Raw genomic sequence first — 22,843 nt, 5'->3', positions numbered from 1 at the left:
TAAATAAATAAATAAATAACACCCAACAAGGAAAGGCATCCGCCAGCAGAGCGGTTTACATTTTTTTCAAAACAACTTGCATACACCTTATATTTAGGGAAAGTCATATGGTGTGTTTGCACGTGTGTGTAGGCAAATGAAGCACTGGAATGCAGATACAATTTTTTAGCATGAGCTCAGACTTCCCTTTGTAGTCTAGTATCCTCCATTTCACACAGAATCTGTTCCCTACAACATGGTGATTGAGTAGGACAGGTTTTACCCAATTTCAGTAACAATGTAGACAGACCTAAAGAAATTCTTACAAACCTTACTGCATTTAAGTGATACGACCAGCGTTGTCTCTTCATAAGAGAAATCAACAATGATGCCATTCATAGTAACTGGGTGAATACTATATTAAAAAATAGAACTGGACATTATGTACCTGCAGCCATGGAAATCCTTCCAAGATTGATAGTTGGCTTTCTAGCAATGATGATTTTATATTTGCAATGAGAGAAAAGCCATCCTAACGGGCCGAAATCTTGAACTAATTCAGAATTTATAACGCTTGTATGCTAAGACAGAAGGCCAATCCATTTATTAAGGTTTGTTCGATGCCTTACCTCCTCCTCTTCAATTCTGAGCATGCCGTATGTGGCTGATCCCAGTGAAGGTCACTGTATAGCATCTTCATTTTGCGCTATAGAAACCATGTGAACTCTGCCTCCCTGTGAAAAGTTGCCGCAAGTTGAACAGTTAAATTAAGCATACTCAGCAGTTTTTGCACCACGGAGGAATGCATGGGGATGTAGGCAAAATTATAAAACAAAATACCAGTTTCAGGAGGCAGAGCGTTTGGCAGTATTATGTTGAGTCATGGTTCTCAAACTCAAAATAATTGCCAAGAACTTCAGCAGCGCTGTACCAAAGCGCTTTACTTTTGTGTCATCAAGTTATGAGACTACTTTTCATGGCTGTCAAGAGGCAAAACAGAGAAAACAAAGCTGGAGTCTGCTGTGGTGGAAACAGAGGTGCGGAAAGAGGCTGGACCAAAGTCAGTACAAAGCTGACAATATTAGCCCTTTTCCAGCTGAAACAGTACGAGAAATCACCAATACTAACCAGACTAAGAGAGTACACATCTACAGTGGTTCAAGGCAGCTGTAACATTATGTATTATTTGTAATCTTAGCTGAAAATAATCACCATTCCAAAATGAAGTCATCAGTATATGGAACTCCAGCCAAGAAAGAGAAACGAAGAGGTAAGAGGAATGTTCATGTGAGCTTTTTCCAGCTTGACTATTTGTATTAAAACATGGTCCTGAAATGTGCTCAGCCAGGTAACTAGGAGTCTAGGACAAATACTGCCCGAAAATAACTCACTCATGTTTACTGAGGTCCCAGGGCTGGCATGTACTCCAGCTACTTCCCTGTGGTGGTTACATAAGTTGACAAGTTGTTCTCCCCATTCTAGTGGTCCCTTTTACTGACCTGCTATGCACTCCTTTCCGCACAGTTTTGTCCTGAATATTAAAACTTACAGGGAGTATACACTGCCTTTCATCAGAAACTGAACTCAGTTAATGGAAAGTTGCCCCAGCAACAGTGGACTGTGCCTTCCCTCCAGCAACCGAACAGCACATACACACTGACACTACTTCAAAAACTGGCTACCAGACTTGCAATTCTAAAAACACCTGGATGCCAGTCAGTGGCGTCTCCAAAAAAAACCTACATTGAATGTATACATCAATTCCATAACAAGATGTTAAGGTGTGACATCACTACACGTACAGAAGGACCAGACTTTGAAATTACTCCAGGAACCAGGCGGACAGCACAGCGGACACTAGTCTGATATCACAGCAAGATCTGGACATCAGTGTAGCACTTTTGTCCCCATGTAACTCTCTCGTATATCAAATATTTGAATACTAAAAAGCGGTATGCATCTTAGAAAATAAAGTACAATACCACAAAAAACAGTAAAGATGAAGAACACAATGGAAGGCACATTTTAAAGTTAGCCTACATTGGCCGGCTGAGCAAAAATGAGACAGAGCCAGGCTCACCAGAAAGTAGATGGATTGAAAAGTTTTCATCTTCCAGAAGTTCTGGACCCGTCACCAGAAAAGTGCCACCTAATAATACAAGATACCTTCTGAGAAGCACAGAACAAGTTGGACTAGACGCAGCATGTATAACTGTTATCCTGAGAAAAGGGAAACAAAAGACAAGCAGCTGAGGTATGCGGTGTAAAGAACCACAGAGCAGCCCATACCAGGCAGTTTGCAAATATCGCCTGGTTAGTACTTTGTCAGAAACCCTCATGAACTGGCGTTACTGGCAACGAACCTAACAGAGCGCAGTATGAAAAAAAGTGTTGTGTCTTTTTCTTTTTTGTCATTGTCAGGTTTTTCTTTTTTTTTTTAACACATTCACAATCAACTATTGCTATTTTAAATATTCCCAGCTATTATTTTCCATTTAAAAATAAAACAAGAACGTGAAAAACATTTTTAGGTTTACAGGCCACAAAAAAAGTGTTTTTTCGTTTAGTTTGTGGGACAAGAGCCATCAGGTGGATAAGGCCTAATGTACAAGACATTCCTTATGCTTTCGCCCACTTCAGATTTACTTGAGCCCTCCCTTGGGGGTTTCAGCAACTGCACATAACATCTCTACAGAATAAATGAAGCCAAGGTGCATGTTTGCCCTCAGGCAGAATTCACCGTCAGCAAGATGCCAGTCAAGGTTCAACATCCAAAAATCCATTTCCAGTGTCAGGATGAGCTTCAACCTTGTCCCCCGGCTTCTCAGGCATTCTCCTGCATTTTCCCACGATAGAACTCCTCCCATCGGCTCTCATAGAAGTTCTTCATGACTAGCCCCGCTCTGCCCACCTCAGAGTCATCTTCGTTGAACATCTGGCAGTTGCTGAAGACCAGCATGGCGTCTGCAGCAAACTCCTCACAGCAGGAATACCTATGGATAGAACATGAAGATATTATGTAAGGTTCACAGATGAGGGCAGTTCAGGAAGAATGCAAATGGGCAGATGACACGATTGAGCTTTTGCTTCTGACAGGAACGACATTCATTGAATCTTGCAATCTTATTGGACAAGGTCCCTACACCAAGCTGGGAGTGAGATTATTATTATTATTATTAACAAAAACATCGGTCAGCACACTGCTCCAAAGAGTTGAAAAGCATTATTTGGAACTATTGGATGGAGCTCCAGATCCACGCCTGGAGGGCGTTGGAATAAAAGAATTGATGTCGGCATGCAGGGTGCTGCGCGTATCCGGCTCCATGCCGTCATATTAGGTGGATGAGCAGAGCAGCAGCAGGAAGTGCAATCAATGTCATCACCTTGCAGCACCGGGAAGCTGCTGCTATATAACTCCCTAGACCCAGTCTGGTGCCTGGAGGATACTCAGAGATGTGACATATGTACGAAGGAGCATACAGAGGAAAGGCTTGTTTCAATACAATATACTATGATGAAAAAATATGGCGCTGGGTTTATACAACATCAAAAGATAGGCGATCATAAGGCTAGATTTATTACAGTACCGACTGATAGGGTAACAAACTTATATTTCATTCATCATCCTGTGATGATAAATAAAAGCCTGGATTTCATTCCACACAGAGCGCTGGGAGAATAAAAACCCTTGAATTGTATTTATGTGAAATAAGGCCTTTCACACAAACAATGTATATAACACAGCGGTAAATAATGAGGTAAAGTAGAAACATATAAAGATGCTGAAGGTGATTGTGATAATACAGTCCACATAATACTACAGGCTGGAAAATTATGCTGACCTGTAACATTCGGCTTGAGGCTTGTAGTGTTGAATAGCAGGCTGTGTATAATTTACTACATCTAATGGCTGGGACAAGAACTGCTGCTTCTTTTTCTCAAAGTTTAAATCAATGGACATGGGAGTGCCATGGTGCACGCCCACTTATGACGTCAAGCTACCATTTCTCCCTTCCTCATTTTTTGTTAGATTGTATATCTTTTGCCATTTGGTTCAGATGAACAAGGTACTTACCTTCGGTAACGCTTTTTCAGGTGAATACAGTACCTACCTGCGGATTCCTCACCTTTTGAGTATCCCGAATGCACCAGCATTCCACAGCAACTTTTCTTGACAGCTCTCCCATTTCAACGAGGACATCACAATGGCGATGGCTCTGCACGCGACCTTGCGTTACATCACTGGAGCTATAAGAAGCCCTCGTCAGCGTGCCAATGTCTCTTTCCACCCATCTTGTTTTATGTGCCTAAGGGTACATCCACCTGTGGATTCCTCACCTTGTGAGCAGAATACCCAAGCAGTCCCACACTCACAGGAGGGCGCATGTCTGCCTATACCAAACAATCCTGAAAAAGGACTGTCCCTCTACACTTCAGAGTCCAGACAATAGTGCTTCACAAAAGTGTAAATGGTGGTGCAAGTTGCCGCTTTACAGATGTCAACTACAGGGACATCTCTAGCTAAAGTAGAAGTAGAAGACTTAGCTTTAGTGGAATGAGCTCTAATCCCTTCTAGAGGTTCTCTGTGAGCCATAGCACAACAGATTTTGATGCAAAGAATGATCCATCGTGATGTCCTCTTACGTACTGCTTTTCCTTTCATCTTGCCTCATAGCCAACAAACAGTTGATCATCCAGCCGGAGATCGCAAGTTCTGTCCACATAAAAGCTAACATCCCTTGTGGGGTCCAATTGATGAAGCATTTCCTCCTCTTTAGATGGATGTGGAGGAAGATAGAAAGTAGGAATGGTGATAGACTGCCCCAAATGAGAGGGATAGCCTCCTTTGGAAGGAAATCAGCCCTGGTTCTTAGCACAAAGTTATCAGGGTAAAAGGTTGTGAAGGAAGTTTTAACACTTAGAACATGCAACTCACTAACTCGACTAGCAGACTTTATAGAAATCAGACAAATTGTCTTAAAAGTAAGTAACCTTAAAGGACAATCATGCAAAGATTCAAATAGAGAACACATATGTTAAGTAAGCACTAAATTAAGATCCCACTGAGGCGTAATGAACGGAGTGGGAGGTTACTTTTTAGTAAGCCCCTTGATAAACCTCAACACTACAGGGGACTTAAACAGAGAAGTCTGATTGGGTAAACAAATGTAAACAAAAAAATGCAGAAAGGGAAGATAAATAGCCTTTAACTGTTGCAACTGCACAGCTTTGCTGCACCAAGGGCAATGCAAAATTTCAGCTAAATGGGCCTTTAATGGGTCTATAAGAACAAGTTACTTACCTTCGGTAACGCATTTTCTGGTGGATATACTAGCTACCTGTGGATTCCTCACCTAAAGAATTTTCCCCCATGCGCCAGCATTTGACGGAAATTTTCTTCTAGCTCTGCACGTTTACGATGACGTCACAATTGCCCGACTCCCATGTGATGCCGTATGACGTCATCCAGGCAATAAGAGGTCCTCGTCGATGTGCAGACGTCAGTTATCACCATTTTTTACGTGCCTTTGAGGTGAACAGGTGAACATTGACACTACATATTCGACATGAACACATCAATCAAAACTTATATGCCATCATTTAATTCAACCAATAGGAAACAGAACGAGTAGAAATAAATATCCTACAGTATACAATTACATACACATATATAAATCATGGCATCAGTATATACATATCAACAACATACAGATGCTCACCCAAGGATATCTTGGTAAGACCAACCAGGCAACGGGGAGGCAGGTAGGACTATGAGGAATCCACAGGTAGCTAGTGTATCCACCAGAAAAGGCGTTACCGAAGGTAAGTAACTTGTTCTTCTGATGGATACAACTACCTGTGGATTCCTCATCTAAAGAATAGAGTCCCAAAGCAGTACAGCACTCAGTGGTGGGTGCCTGAATGGTCAAACCAAGAAATCCTGCAGCACTGACCGTGCAAAACGGCCATCCTTCCTGACTTCAGAATCCAAACAATATTTAGCAAATGTGTGGAGGGATGCCCAAGTTGCAGCCTTGCAGATGTCAAACACAGGAACAGCTCTAGCTAAGGCTGAGGAGGCCGCCTTAGCCCTGGTGGAATGGGCTCTTAACCCCACAGGAGGTTCCTTCTTTGCTAGAGAATAACACAATTTGATGCAAAGAACGACCCACCTGGAAAGCGTTCTCTTCTGGACAGCTTTGCCTTTCCTCTTCCCCATGTAACCGACGAAGAGCTGATCGTCCTGTCTGAACTCTCTCGTCCTGTCGCCGAAGAAGCTCAATGCTCTTCTTGGGTCAAGTCGGTGTAGCCTCTCTTCCTCCTTTGATGGATGAGGTGGAGGATAGAAGGAAGGAAGTGTGATGGACTGTCCTAAATGAAAGGGTGTAACAACCTTCGGTAAAAAAGCCGCCTTGGTCCTTGACACCACCTTGTCCCTAAAAAAGGAAGTATATGGGGGTTCCACACTAAGAGCCTGGAGCTCACTCACCCTTCTAGCGGATGTAATGGCAACTAGAAAAACAGTTTTCAAACCTAAAAACCTCAAGGGACATGAATGCATCGGTTCAAACGGTGAACCCATCAGAAAAACTAACACTAAGTTCAAATCCCAATGCGGCATAACGAAAGGAGTGGGCGGAAACTTGTTAATGAGACCCCTAATGAACCTCAAAACAATTGGGGACTTAAACAAGGAGGGTTGGTCTGGAAGGCACAGAAAGGCTGACAGAGCGGACAAATAACCCTTAACAGTGGCAACTGCACAACCCCTCTGCGCTAGGGATAACGCAAACGACAAAATGTCAGATAAGTGGGCACGCAAGGGATCAATTTGTTTTCTCCACACCAAGTCTCAAATTTAGCCCACCTGCTTGCATAGATAGATTTGGTGGTGTCGTCTGGCCGATAATATAACGTCCACCACATCAGGTGGGGGAGAAAAAGCACTCAGATTGCCCCGTTCAATCTCCAGGCATGTAGGTGCAGGCTCTGGAGGTGGGGGTGTAGAACCTGCCTCTGCGACTGCAAGAGGAGGTCTGCCCTGTGAGGGAGACGGAGCAGAGGGCACAGAGAGAGTTGGAGAAGGTCTGAATACCACACCCTTCTTGGCCAATCCGGAGCTATTAAGATGACTTGGGCCCAAACTTGGCAAATTTTCCCCAGGACCCGAGGAATCAAGGGATTGGGGGGGGGGGACGCGTAAAGCAACTGACCCTTCCAGGACATCTGAAACGCATCCCCCAAAGCTCCTTGCACCGGATACTGGAGGCTGCAGAACGACGGGCAGTGCGCGATCTCCCGAGTGGCAAACAGGTCTATCTGTGGATACCCCCACACCTGGAAGATGTAAAGGACCAGGTCTGGATGAAGATGCCACTCGTGATCGGTCAAAATGCGCCGACAGACTGTCCGCATGCACGTTGAAAACTCCGGCCAAATGGTTTGCTACCATGCAAATCCGATGGTCCTGAGCCCAGGACCAATGCAGGAGATCTTCTCTGCAGAGAAGGTACGACCCCACTCCTCCCAGCTTGTTTATATACCACATCACAGTAGTGTTGTCCGTCAAGACTTGAACCGACCGCGAAGGGAAGGGAAGGGAAGGGAGGAAGGCCTTGAGAGCCAGACGTATCGCCCGCAATTCAAACAGATTGATGTGAAACCTCTGTTCCACTGGAGACCAATGGCCTTTGACCTCCAGGCCCCCCAGATGAGCTCCCAACCCTAGAGTGGAGGCATCCGTTATCACTGTGGCCACTGGAGGAGGCAGCGAGAACTGCTTTCCTTGAGAAAGGTTGCCGACCGCAGCCCACCATTGAAGATCCGCTGCAGCGTCTCTGGAGATCCTTATCGATTCCTCGAGATCCCCTTTGTGTTGAAACCACTGCCTGCGGAGGCACCACTGAAGAGCCCTCATGTGCCAGCATGCATGAGTGACCAGCAGAATGCAAGAAGCGAACAGACCGAGCAGACGAAGGACCTTGAGGACTGGAACGACCGCCCCATTCTGGAACATTGGAATTAGCACCTGAATGTCCTGAATCCGCTACGGCGGAGGAAAGGCCCGATCCAACGTTGTGTCCAGTACTGCCCCTATGAACAGGAGGCGTTGAGATGGCTCCAGGTGAGATTTTGGCATGTTCATCGAAAAAACCCAGATCGAACAACAACTGGGTGGTCGACTGAAGGTGACGCCGCAGGAGCTCCAGAGACTTGGCTTTGATTACCCAATCGTCCAGATAAGGGAATACCGCTATCCCCCTCCTTCTGAGCTCTGCCGCAACCACCGCCATCACCTTCGTAAAGACTTGAGGTGCCGAAGTAAGACCAAACAGAAGGACCGCAAACTGATAGTGTTGCGACCCCACCACAAACCAGAGATACTTCCTGTGCGACTTGAGGATCTGGATATGAAAGTAAGCATCCTGAAAGTCGACAGACACCATCCAATCCCCTTCGTTCAATGCCGCAAGAACCTGTGCTAGGGTCAGCATTTTGAACATTTCCTGCTTGAGGAACCAATTCAAAATCCTCAGGTCCGGGATTGGCCTCAACCGACCATACTTTTTGGGGATCAGGAAATATCTTGAATAACAGCCCTGACCCCTCTCCTGCTCTGGAACCAACTCTACTGCACCTTTCGACAAAAGGACTAAATCTTCCTGTTGTAGTAAAAGAAGATGGTCTTCCGAACAGAAGCATGGGTGGGGAGGGATGGGAGGGGGGGGGGGAACTCCCGAAAGGGAAGAGTATAACCTTTCCCCACAATAATGGTGACCAGGAGTCCGATGTTATTGACTCCCACATGTGGAGAAACTGAGACAGTCTCCCCCTACAGGAGATGCATGCAAAGGGAGTGATGGAGGACTAAGGCTGCTTTCCCTGCTGCACCCCTCCGTAGGAAGAGGTAGAGTGCTGCTGGGTGGCCCCTCTGGTACAAACCCTACCCCTTTCCCTAAATGATCTATGGGGGTGAGCAGTAGTAGGTTGCTGTCCTGCTGCCTGGAATCTCCCTCAAAAGGAAGAGCCACACCCAAATCCCCTAAACCTCCTAAACGATCTCAAGGAAGTAGAGGTGGAAGCTTGCAAGCTCAAGGATCTTGCCGTGGCCTTACTCCCTTTGAACCGCTCCAAGGCAGAGTCAGCTTTTGTCCCAAATAGTTTATCCCCATCAAAAGGCAGATCGAGTAGGGTTGTCTTCACATCGGGAGAGAATCCTGAAGACCGTAGCCAGGCATGCTGTCTTGTCGCTATGGACGTGCCCATAGCCCTGGCCACAGAGTCAGATGTGTCAAGCCCAGATTGGATAACCTGGGTCGCCGCCGCCTCAGCATCCGCCAAAAGGTTAAGAACCTCCTGAGGTAATCCAGAGTGTGTCTTGGCCTCGTCCATCAGAGCATAGATGTACCTGCCCAGGATACAGGTAGCATTTGTTGAATTAACGGCCATGCTGCATGAAAAGAATGCCTTTGTAGCAGATTGGTCCATTCTCTTGGATTCCCTGTCCAGAGGAACCCCTGGAAAAGATCCTGGAGCAGAGCGGGAGGAGCATGAAGCCTGCACCACCAAACTCTCTGGAGTCGGATGTCTGGACAAGAACGCGGGATCTCCAGGAGCACCCAATATCTCCTCGCAACAGACCTATTTACAGCTGTAGAAGTCACAGGCTTCTTCCACACCTCCATTATTGGGTCTATGAGCGCCTCATTAAAAGGAAGAAGCGGCTCTGCCACTGCTGAAGAAGGGTGCAAAACCTCCATAAGAATGTTAGTCTTTACATCTGCAGCTGGAAGAGGAAGGTCAAGAAAATCCGCCGCCTTCCTGACCACCGAATGGAAAGAGGCAGCCTCTTCGGTGTACTCCCCCAGAGATGCCAAGTCCCACTCCGGGGAAGTGTCCAAACCACTAGCAGTGTCCAAGCCCTGCAGGTCTCCCAAGGGCTCCACAATCTCACCCTCTTCCAAGAGCTGCTTTTCATACTCCTGCTCCTCAAGCAGCCTCAGAGCCAATCTCCTGGAGCGGAGCCTGGATTCTATCCTTGGCGTCGATAGGGCGTCTGCCGACGCCGAAGACCTTGGACGGCGTCGACCCTCGGATTCATCCGACGCCGGATCCATTGGCGCAGCAGGCTTCTTCAATGTCGATGGAAGTTGCGGTGAACTCATCGGCGGCGAGGCAGCAGATGTCATCGGCGTCACAGGCCTTCTAGGCGACGCCATCGGTACCGGCGCTGAACCAGCACTTCCCGTAGGAAGGAAAGGCATGAAGGGCGTCGGCCTGTACGGAGCCGGAACACTCATGTCATACGCCAAAGAACCCGAAGGTCCTGAGTGACCACCTCCTGGAGCCATGGTGGCGAAGATGTTAAACATCGCATTAAGAAATGCAGCAGGGTCTGTGCCTGGTGCCAGGAACGCCAGATATCCCTGCAAAGCCGGCGCCTGAGGCGACGCTGGCTTCGGTTCAGGCATCTCCGTCTGCGCCGGTGAGACCGCCGGACTCTGGTGAGGATCGACTTCGAAGACCGACAGCGGAGACGTCGGATAAGTAGGAGTCGTCCGAGGTGGAGGTGTTACAGTCGGACTAACTTCCCATGTCGTTCGGCGTCGAGCTGACGGCGACCTCGAGCGGGACCGGTCCTTACTTGATCGGCGTCGTGAATCATGCCGGCGTCGGGAGTCTTGATGACGCCTGTGCGATTTTGACGACTTGGAAGAAGACCTACGACGATGATGTCTCTCCTTCTTCGATCTTGCCAAGAATAACTTGGCCACCCACTCCTTGAGAGCCTTCGGATTTATGCGCTGGCATGAACCACACGCTTCGACCTCATGTTCAGAGCTCAGGACACCACAAACAATTTTCGTGTGGGTCTGTGACTGACATTCGGCCGCCGCACACTCTACAGGGTTTAAAACCCGACTTCCGTGGCTGAGACATTGTAACACATGAAGTGAAACCGTAGCTCCCTGGTAGCCTCGAAGAAAAAAACGTTACTCGAAGGCACGAAAAAAAGGGAACTGACGTCTGCATGTCGACGAGGACCTCTTATTGCCTGGATGACGTCATACGGCGTCGTGTGGGAGTCAGGTAATTGTGACATCATCGTCGACGTGCAGAGCTAGAAGAAAATTTCCGTTGAATGCTGGCGCATGGGGGAAAATTCTTTAGGTGAGGAATCCACAGGTAGTTGTATCCATCAGAAAATTCTCCCTACAAAACTTTTCAAACTTAGACCATCTTCCAGTATAAACTGATTTGGTGGGTTGTCTTCTGGCCAATAAAATTACATCCACCACATCAGGGGGAAAGAAAAAACTTGGGTTGCCCCATTCAATCTCCAGGCATGTAGGTGCAGGCTCTTTAGGTGGAGTGCAGAACCTGCGATAGACCCGGTGAGGGAAAAGGGCAATGTGAGAGGTGAAGAAGGCCTGTGGACCCCACCCTTCATGGCTAATTCTAGGTTAATAATATGACGTGGGCCAGCTCTTGGCGAATCTTCCTCAGAACTCGAGGAATCAAGGGTATTGAGGGAAGCTCTTAAAACAGCTGTGTGCCCTAGTCTAATTGAAACACGTCCCCCATTGCTCTCTGCATCAGATACTGGAAGTTGCAGAATGACGGGCAGTGCAAGTTCTCTCTAGTGGCAAAAAGATCTATCTGAGGGGCCACCCATAACGGAAAAATGTTAAGAGCTAGTTCCGGATGGAGAAACCATGCGTGATCGGCTGAAAAATGCCGGCTGAGACTGCACGCAAGTCAAAAACTCCGGCCAGATGATTTGCTATCACACAAATCTGATGATTCTGAGCCCAGGACCAAAGTTGCAGGACCTCATTGCAGAGAAGATATGGCTCTACTCCTCCCTGTTCATGTACCACATTGAGGTAGTATTGTCTGTTAAGACCTGCACCGATTACCAGCAAATGGAAGGGAGGAAGTCCTTGCGAGCCTGACGTATCGCCCTAAATGCCAGTAGATCAATATGTAACAATCGTTCTTCTGGAGATCAAAGTTCTTTGATTTTCAGATCCCCTAGATGAGCTCCCCATCCTAGAGTGGAGGCATCCTTATCACTGTGACCAATGGAGGTGGAGGGCAAAAACGGCTTCCCTTGAGCCAGATTGACTGCTGCAGCCGACCATCGAAGATCCACTGCAGTGTCTATGGAGATCGGGACCGACTCTTTGAGATACCCTTTGTGTTGAAACCACTGCCTCTGAAGACACCATTGGACGACCCACATGTGCCAGCATACAAGGGTGACCAACAGAATGGAGGAGGGTAACAGACATAGCAGGCGCAAGACCTTCAGTTTGCTCCATTCTGAAACATCAGAATAAAAGCCTGAATGTCTAGAATCCTCTGATTAAGAGGGTGGGCTTGATTCACTGTAGTGTCCAGTACTGCCCCTGTGAACAGGGTGCCCTGAGAGGGCTCTAGCTGGGACTTGGGCCTGTTGGTAGAAAATCCCAGGTTGAACAACAACTGAGTTGTCAACTGCATGTAATGCAACACTGTAAGAAGCTGGCTTTTTACGCAATGGGCCAAAGTGAGGGCACACCATGCAAAAAAGTCCAGATGACCCTTATTTGGTTTTGCAGGGCTTTCTTAAATAATCCCAAGTGCTCTATTTGTGGTAGTGTGGTCGAGCAGGCTAGGCCTATCAGAGGGGAGTGTTAAGCATTTGTTTCACTGCACTCACAGAGTCAATAAATGGTGCACATACTCAAGAAAGAAATACAAGACCAGTTTATAAAGTTAACAGAATGTTTTACATGATTTAGACACCATGATCATAAAAACCAGGTAAGTACTTTTGGAGTAATTGATCTTTGAAGAAAATATTACAAATACACAACAGTTTTTGAGGCATGCGCTTCAAAAGCAGAAATGGTTTCCTATGGAAGAAAAGACATTTACTGCATAGGGGTATTTGTAGGCAGATTTGGGGAAGGCCCTGTGAAACTTAGGGGGTCAAGGTCCAAAGCACCACCAGCAGTTTAGCTTATCTGCCCTGGTGTGTCCGCAGAAAGTAATGGGCACCTCTAAACACAGGCTACAAGGGGAGGGTTCCTGAGTACAAGTCCACCAGAACCCCAAGGGAGGTTAAGCTCACAAGGATCTTTGGAGCAAGGGGGCAGTCAGTTGGCATGAGCCTAGGCTGTGAGGTGTTTGTCCTGCTGGTCACTTGCGTTGGAAGCTCTCACGCTTCTTGGGGTTGACCTGCAGGGGAGGAGAAAAACACAACAGCATTGCCACTCTTGGTGTGGCCTTGTCTGTCCTGAAGTCCCACGTCGTGCAGGTCAGTTTTGTCAGCGGGGGAGTACAGACTGGACACTCAACTAGCCTTGTTTGATGCAAGTGATACCCAGGGTATTAGTGCAGGGGGGCTCCTGGAGGTCTAGCACATGGGTACTCGCAAACATTTTCCCAGGGGCCAAAAAGTTTGGTCTGTGACGTGCCTGGGGGCCGCATTGATGTCAGGGCAGTGGCAGTCAGGTGGGGTGGCTTGGGGGGACGGGTGGCAAGGCAGGTGTAGGAGAAGCAAATGATATTCATCTAGTAGCTGAAAAAAACAATGGGAAACCAGAAAACCTGGAATTAATCCCGGCTTACCCACTTTTCCAAATTGTGTGATCCTAGACAATTGTTTAGTCTCACTTTCCCTCTTTTTTCTGCATTATCACATTTAAGATGACCTAGAAATACATGATTCATGGGGTGGGTGCACTGCACAAAACCTGCTTATATGTTTGATTCTTTAAACTATAATGTTGTTCATGTATGATAGGAACCCAGGCCACCCATAAAGTGCACATACCAAGTGACTTGCCTCTTTAATTTACTATTGGTGGTGTTCTCAGGGCAGGGGAAAGAATTTTTGTTTCCAAATTTATGTTTGAAAACTATCACTTTTAAATAAATACATCTCAATGGACTGATAAAATAAATTGTACTAAGGCGAAAAGGTTCTGCATAATTTTGAAGAAACTGTCTTAGTTTTACGCGTGTGCTGCAAGATGTATTTAAAAATGAAGGCGTTTCTAAAGTTAAGTGCAGGAGTCCCTAGTTACTTCCTTTCTTTAACACCAAATAAGTTTGAAATAAATGACTGTGTGTCTATTTAATATTTTGATTGTTAGTGTGGAGTCGAGCAAACAGCTGCTCCTGTTGCCCAAAGGCCGCATGTAAAGGTCAGAGGGGCCGCATAAGGCCCGCAGGCCATACTTTGAGTATCCATGGTCTAGCATCTCGAAACTCAGCAGAAAGATGGGGCTTACCTCCTACAGCCACAAACCCCTCCTCCTGGTACGATGCTCCCTCACTGGCCCCAATGGCCAGCAAAACGGTGTACCGGTGCACTCACGGAGTTGGTGGCTTCATGGACTGATGGAGGAATTTTTGCCGTGGGCCTCACCATGCCATCCATCGAAATGCTGGGTTTTATGTTCACCACATCCAGCTACCCAACACACTTCACCTCAGCACGATTCTCTCTCATAGGCACCCGCGCATCCCACCGGGCGCGGCACACACCGTAGGGCCCCCATTGCCATACACTGATTAGAGTGCTTCTCTCCATAATTGTAACCAGATGGTACCCTTTTCGGTTTCATGGCCTTGGATTTAGCTCCACAGGCGGTTCTTCTTTAATGGTGTGGCCGCCCTTCATTCCTAGGTAAACAGTTCACACTGCCCAACCTACACACAAATGCTACAAGACTGTGCCCAGCATACAAATGTATTTATTCTCTGTCCTGAGGATGACCTAATGTAATACAGGCCAAAATGCTGTCGACACAAATCAGCGGTTTTACGGCTTCTGGCACTTAACATGCTTCATAAAATTGTTGCCTTCAGTTTTCATGTTTTGTAGCATATTAAATCAACGCCCTCTCACTGTTATTTTCACCTTTTCATGTGCCATTCACATTTTGTTTTTCACACTAGCACTATGTGCCCCCCATATAACAACTGCACATTCTCAGAGTAACATTAATGCTGTCCCAAAGTTATCCTTATTCCTACTGTGAATACACACCATGATAATCAATCCTTGGTGTTTCTCTTTTTTCTATGCAATTACTTTACTCTGTGCACATAATTACCTAATTATTACCTGTTGAGACATCGTATTTGTTTTCTCCTGTTGTTGTTAACTGCCCCTTGCCCCCATCTCTCTCGCTCCCGCCTTCAGCATACCTAATTTCCCGCCAGCTCTGGTATCAAATGGGCCTCAGGGCAGGGAGTGTCATTCCCCAGGCCCGGGGGAAGCCAGCGCCGCATATCAAAAGGCAGCAGAGGCTTTGAAGCCTCTGGCCCAGATATGCTAAACTGATAGCCATCCTTCTGGGGGAGGTGATCATACTTTCTGCTGAGCAGGCATTGTTTCTGGCCTCAGACCAAGGGCTCTCCCTTGTAGGGGGTCAGAAGAACAAGTCACTTACTTTCAGTAAGTCCTTATCTGGTAGAGGCAGGATCTAGCCACAGATTCCTTACTTTAGAATCTCCCAGAGGTGCCAGCCTGGATCTGGAAACTTTTTTCCTCTAGTACGTCAGCAGAGGGCGTCACGCGACTCCGTAATGATGTTGTCTGCCAGATGTGACAGCAACGGAATCCATAAAACTTCCCTGCCAATGCGCTGTCCGTTTCTTCCATGACTATTTTCTACGCTCAAAACGTGGAGCCATAAAAGAAATGATAATGGAGATAGTGTGCTGTAAATAACAGACACCCTTGGGTCAAATATCACTCAGGTCTTAAACCTGGGTGTCGATTTCTAATATGAACTTGGTTCGCAGAGCGGGTAGGGTGGGAGGGTCGTTAAGGAATCAGTGGCTAGATCCTGTTTCTACCAAATAAGGCGTTACCGAATGTAAGTAACTTGTTCATCTGACAGAGACACCTGGCAGCAGATTCCTTACTTTAGAATCAGATACCAAAGCATAGTAGCCCAGAGGTGGGACTGCAAAGTGAGACCCTCAAAAAGTCTCTAGGTATCACAAAATCGGTCTACAACAAGAGAAAAATAGACTGGACAATCATAATAACTAAGGAGAGTAATAAATACTCAACAACACCACAACCTGGGGAAGCAACCACAGGTAAATAAAACCATGACATATGACAGCATGGAAATAAGTACATCCTTGTAAGTATGTCAACTGTATGTCAGAAGAGACCTATCAACACAGAGTCTTCTATCCAGAAGAAAACTGGTCTAGTATAGGAGAAAGAGACTTCACACTGGTAATAATACCTATGAGGAAGAAGATCCTCATTAATAATAGCACTGTGTAAAAAAAACACAGCACTACAAAGGTCAACATTTTTTTAACATGGACATTGCATCACCCATGGTTGATATAATTAAATGTATGTTCTCAGAACAAAACCGGTCTAAGGAAATGCAAAAAGACCAGCAATTTTAAGATTATAGGTGAGCCCCAAAATATTTCAAGAATAAAGCCTCCTGGGAGGAATCACTGATGAGGAGAAATAAATAAGCAAAACATGGAAAAAAAAAAAACATGTTAATGTCATCAATAGCTGTTAAAGGCGAACTAACAAAATTGAATAGTAAGCCACTAAGGGCCAGATGTAGCAAGTTCCGATTATGTGAATCGGAAATTGCGAGTCGCACAGAGTCGCAAAATCGGATGCAGAACGGTGTCTCAGACACCGTCTGCGAATCGCTATGGAGTCGCAAGGACCCACCTCATTAATATTAAAGAGGTGGGTCGCATTTTGCGACCCCATAGCGATTCCCTGCACTCACAGGGATGGTGGCCTGCTGGAGACAGCAGACCACCATGTCTGTGACTGCTTTTTAAACAAAGCAGTTTTTTTGTTGTATTGCAGCCCGTTTTCCTTAAAGGAAAACGAGTTGCAATACAAAAAAAATAACGAAACCATTTGGTTTTGGTTTTTCAGAGTAGGCAGTGGTCCATTGGACCACTGCCTGCTCTGAAAAAACATTGACGGCGACATTCACAAAGGGGAAGGGGTCCCATGCGGACCCCTTCCCTTTTGCAAATGGGTTACCACCAGTGTGACACTGGAGGTAACTGCGAATTGCTCAGCGACCGCGTTCGCGGTCACAAAGCAATTTAGCATCGCGGTGTGAGTCGCAAATAGGAAGGGGACTCCCCTTCCTATTTGCGAGTCGTATTCACATTTTGCGAGTTGGTACCGACTCGCAAATTGTGAATGAGCATAGCGATGCGCGTTTTGCATGGCGCAAACTGCGATTTTCGCAGTTTGCGCCATGCAAAACGCTACCTACATCTGGCCCTAGGTCCCTTAACAGGTTGAGAACACATGCATAAACACCCCATGAATACTGTGGAAAGGACCGCAATAATGTATCATAAAGACCACAAAAACAAGGCTAAGAAACACTACCTATGATGATAGGACAGTATCACCCAATCAGGTAGTGAAGATAAATGTATTTGTTCTTATTTGTGGACTAAAAAGTTATGTTCTACCCTGTTGAAACACAGAGCAGCATAACATGCAATTGAACAGAACCTCTTACCATTATAAAGCACGCATAAAATTATTATCTGTTACAGAGAAAATATACAACTGCCCTCAGAAAAAATAAGTTGAAGACAACAATGGTAACCATTTGGAATATAATTATACATTTACCCCCAGGAAAAGTAGCTTGTATAATAAAAACATCTTCAAGATATTCTTAATATATACTTCCACTGATGTAGAGTGAAACTGACTAACGACTATGTAGTTTCAAAGAAATATATATATATATATATTATTAAATATATATATTTTTTAAAAACCTGAATAAAACAGCAAAACTGTAAAAGGGGAATTGGTAGAGAAGCGGAAATCAAGGTCAGTATACAACTCTTATAGTTGTATATACATTCGTTTCGGGTTTGCCTTTGCATACTCTCCCAAAATGCCCCCTTTTCCTACAGCGATTACAAGACTTGTCAATTGCAGGGCATCCTTTGAAATTTCCCAAATGAAAACTGCTGCCACACCTGTAGCAACATGGTGAGGATTTTTTTTTTTCCTGTCACCTTTAACAGCATTGACACTTGTGCCAGATCCATAAGTTTTATCTTCTCTGTTACTAGTCCCATTAAACCCTCTGATTTCTTGCACAAATTTCTCAGACTGCTCAATGCTCTTATCAATATTAATAGTGGCATTCAATGACATATCTGTTTCCACCCAGAGTCTTTCTTGCACTTTCTTGCTTTTCGTTTTCATCATAACCTGATCACTCAAAACTTGATCATACGTTACGGTTTAAAATTCGCATGATGCTGCAAAAGCTCTAGGTGCTGATATATATTCTTCAATACTCTCTCCTTTTTGTTCTCTAGAATACAATTTAAACCTTTCCATTACAGTATTATTTTTTTTCCATACCTGTCTGACAATTGTTTCACTGCACATTCAAATACATCTAATTCTCCTGGATTTTCCACAGGAGGTAATGTTTTAAATCCTTTAAGTCTCATTCCACCTAAGGTATGCTTTAATAGAGCTAATTTCCTTGCGGACTACATTCCTCCCCATCCAAAATTTTGATGTAGGCTAGAAACATGGGAAACCACAATTTCCACTCTAACAGTGGATCACCTTTACATTGTAAAAATAAGTGGTTGGGCTCTGCTGGACATGCTGGAGCTAAACCGGCTAATTAGAGATGAGTGACAGCTGTACAATTTGAATAGGTGAGTATATCACTGTGGACACACTTCAAAGCTTAATAATGAAATTGTCAGATTTCGTCCAGTAGATGAAATAATAGGTGTGCACATCACGGCTAGTCGCACAAATAGTTTATTCCAAGTTGTTGTGTTAAGATCAAACTGGTGTGTGCATCACCGATTTCACACATTTATATAAATAAAGGTGCACACAATTTAGTCAATATGATGACTACCTGGTGTGCGCATCACTAACAATACGCATATTTAAACGTATGGAACTTGCAACAATATGTGCATACACTGTGCCTCTATGTGCCTCAGTGAAGATGGAGTTTAAGTGACACCCTTGAGTACTAAGTAGATCTGATCAGCCTTTCTTGCCCAGTCTGTACACGTGAAGTTGCAGTGCCAATCAGACATAAGGTTTGAAATGTTCCTATCACATACCAAGTAAAGGTAAAAGAGATGTTACAGCAGCTATGCAGCACAGGAGTGATTCAACCCATCAAATCCTCACCATGGGTATCTCCAGCAGTTATCGCACCAAAACTTTCAGGAAATCTCAGGTTGTATGTGGATCTCAGAAGTCTCAACAACGCTTTCAACAACGCCACTCTCCCTAGTTTGTACATCCATGAAAACATTACTTTCATCCACTTCACTAGGTGTCTGCTCAAGATGTCCCATTCTTGCACGCTCAGGACTTCTGTAAACAGAAACCAGATTCATATTCCAGATTTTCCCTTTTTGATCCTTTATAGCTTTGTCATACACCTCCACTACCCTAAAGGGATCCTACCACTTTGATAATTCTTTCCCAGTTAATAAGGGTTTTCTGATCCTCACCCAGTCACCAAAAGAAACCTTAATGGTAGATAACCATAGGTGCAAAAATGGAGAACAACCCCTAAAGATTCCATATATCAGTCTACATAATAGACTGAATAGAATCTACAAAGAGGTACAGCCCTACGAAGACCAATATCAACTGACAGAAGTCAGGAAAAGAAATAATAATGCTAAAAAAACATGTCAACACTGTAGAAAAGTCTACATTAAAGTGTAGAAAATACGTAAATTGGGAGGAATATTTGATATGAACCCTTTAAGACCAAAGCAAGAAAAGTTTTAAAGTCCTCCAGAAGATACTTCCTGCTTATAAAGTATTCAATTTACCAAAAACAGGAGATCCGATTTTATGATATTAAAGGTAAAAGTAAATGTACATCTCAATTAATATAGGTCAAACTTATTTGACAATATAAAAATGACTCATTAAACAAGCACCCTAGGGTTGTAGAATCTTGATAGGAAATCTCTTTGAACAAAGAATAGACAATATACTGACATTCCCAAGGAGCTGGAAATATTTCCAGTTCTCTATAAGGGATACTACTATGTTCCATAATTTGAACAAGTTAGGAAAAACTAACTCTCTGTAGAGGGAGCAAATCTGTACCTTCCATTGAAGGTGTAACAGCTCACTGTATATTACATAAACGCCCTTTAGCATACTAGCAAACGCTCAAAACTCCACTTAGAGTATGGTATATGATACAAAGGTAACAACTCTTAAACACAAGCTTTTCTTCAGAGTAAACAATATCACCTTAATTCAGGTGTAGTACAACGTGATAACCATCCAAGGTGTTTTTATATTGACAAACCTAAAACAGAAAAGCATTACTTTATATCAAATAATGATTATAAAGAAAGAAGTCTTGAACATCAGGCATGAAAAGCTCCTCTGGTTTCAGGAATTAGCCTTTGCAAAGCACAACCCACCGGCTATTCCAATGCAGAATATATATATATATATATAGTCACTTACCCAGTACACATTTGTTCGTGGCATGTAGTGCAGCAGATTCACATGCTATGCATATCTCTTCCGACATCTAGTGTTAGGCTCAGAGTGTTACAAGTTGATTTTCTTCAAAGAAGTCTTTTCGGAGTCACCGGATCAAGTGGCTCCTCCTCTTGGTTACAGTGCACATGGGCATCGACTCCACTGTTAGATTGTTTTCCCGCAAAGGGTGAAGGAAGGAGTGACAGAGAATAAGAATATAAAAAGATGTCCATGTAAGTGTAAATGTATCTACATATGTACAAATGATAAACTTAAACGACTACAGGCTTCCGGGGAGCAGGGAGGGTGCATGTGAATCTGCAGCACTACATGCCACGATCAGATGTACACTGGGTAAGTGACATTTTCTGTCTGATGGCATGTGTAGCTGCAGATACACATGCTATGCATCGACTACAAAGCAGTTAGTCCTCCCAAAAAATAGTGGTGGCCAGCCTGTAAGAGTTGAAGTTGTTTGAAATAGTGTTCTTAAGACAGCCTGGCCTACAGTGGCCTGTTGCTGTGAGTAAACATCAACACAATAGTGTTTTGTAAATGTAGGAGGAGTAGACCATGTGGCAGCTTTACATATATTGGCCATTGGTAGGTTTCCTAAAAATGCAGTTGACACACCTTTCTTCCTTGTAGTATGTGCTCTAGGAGTGATCAAAAGTTGTCATTTTGCGTTGATGTAGCATGTTTGTATGCATCTAACAATCCATCTTGCTAAGCCTTGTTTAGATATAGGATTGCCTTTATGTGGTTGTTGAAAAGCAACAAAAAGTAATTTTGTTTTCCACAAATCTTTAGGTCGGTCTATATAGTACATAAGAGCTCTTTTGAGATCTAGAGTATGAAGGCTCTTCTGCAACTGAGTCTGGCTGTGGAAAGAAGACTGGCAATTCCAATGTTTGGTTGATGTGAAAAGGAGATACTACTTTCAGTAGACATTTTGGATTTGTCCTAAGTACAACTTTTTGTTTGTGTACTTGGAAAAAAGGTTCCTCAAGAGTGAACGCTTGTATTTCACTAATTCTTCATAATGAAGTAATAGATACAAGCAAGGCAACCTTCCATGTTAAAAATTGAATTTGACAAGAGTGCATGGGTTCAAAAGGTGGGCCCATGAGTCTGGGAAGTACGATATTTAAATTCCAAAAAGGAACAGGTGGTGTTCTACGTGGAATAATGTGTTTTAATCCTTCCAGGAAGGCTTTAATAACAGGAACTCTGAATAGAGAAGTGTGTTGAATAGTTTGTAAATACGCAGATATCGCATTAAGGTGGATTTTGATGGATGAGAAAGTTAAATTTGATTTTTGCGAATGAAGTAAGTATCATACAATATCTTGTATAGCTGCTGTAAGTGGATCAGTGTTTTTGGATTGACAGTAGTAGCCAAATCTTTTCCATTTGTTAGCATAACATTGTCTAGTAGTAGGTTTACATGCCTGCTTAATCACTTCCATACATTCTGATGGAAGTTTTAGGTAATCAAATTCTATGACTTCAGGAGCCAAATCGCTAAACTGAGAGCACTGGGGTTTTGGTGCCTGATTTGACCCTTGCTCTGTGTTAACAAATCTGGTCTGTTTGAGAGTTTGGAATGAGGTACTACAGACAAGTCTAGGAGTGTTGTGTACTAATGTTGACGTGCCCATGTTGGGGCTATGAGTATCATGGTGAGAGATGTCGGACGTAGTTTGCTGACCAGAATGGGAAGGAGTGGCAGAGGGGGAAAAGCGTAAGCAAATATCCCTGACCAATTGGTCCATTGGGCATTGCCCTTGGATAGGGGATGTGGGTATCTGGATGCGAAGTTTTGGCATTTTGTGTTTTCACTTGTTGCGAATAGGTATATTTCTGGTGTTCCCCACTTTTAAAAGTACTTTTGAAGTACTTGGGAGTGAATCTCCCATTTGTGAGTTTGTTGGCGATTCCTGCTTAGGAGATCTGCGAAATGATGGTCTATTCCTGGAATATATTCTGCTAATAGATGAATGTGATTGTGAATTGCCCATTTTCATATTGTCTCAGCTGGCAGAGACAGCTGAGATTAATGTGTCCCGCCCTGTTTTTTTTTTAGCAGAATAGTCTCTTGTTTGAGAAGGGGTTGAAACTCTTTTAGGGCAAGAAACACAGCCAATAATTCTAGGTGGTTCATGTGAAATTGTTTCTGTTTGGGATCCCATTCCCCTTGAATGGTATTATTGTTGGGATGAGCTCCCAAACCTATCATTGATGCGTCTGTTGTTATTATGGTCTGAAGCACAGGGTCTTGAAATGACCATCCCTTCTTTAGATTGCTGAGAT

General features: G+C 44.4%; 1 protein-coding gene across 5 annotated transcripts in view; it reads right to left on the bottom strand.

The window, feature by feature from the left end:
• Positions 1-2,418: 2,418 nt before the first annotated feature.
• Positions 2,419-22,843, bottom strand: part of BAZ2A (bromodomain adjacent to zinc finger domain 2A) — an 867,588-nt gene continuing 847,163 nt past the window's right edge. For all 5 annotated transcript variants that reach the window (XM_069230685.1, XM_069230689.1, XM_069230688.1 and 2 more), the window contains one exon: positions 2,419-2,972. In XM_069230685.1, the coding sequence (XP_069086786.1) occupies positions 2,804-2,972 (169 nt within the window). In that variant the 3' untranslated portion in view covers positions 2,419-2,803. The remainder of the gene's footprint in view (positions 2,973-22,843) is intronic.

Source organism: Pleurodeles waltl, chromosome 4_2 (assembly GCF_031143425.1).
Source record: "Pleurodeles waltl isolate 20211129_DDA chromosome 4_2, aPleWal1.hap1.20221129, whole genome shotgun sequence".
Taxonomy (NCBI): Eukaryota; Metazoa; Chordata; class Amphibia; order Caudata; family Salamandridae; genus Pleurodeles; species Pleurodeles waltl.
This window is presented reverse-complemented; position numbering and strand designations above follow the sequence as displayed.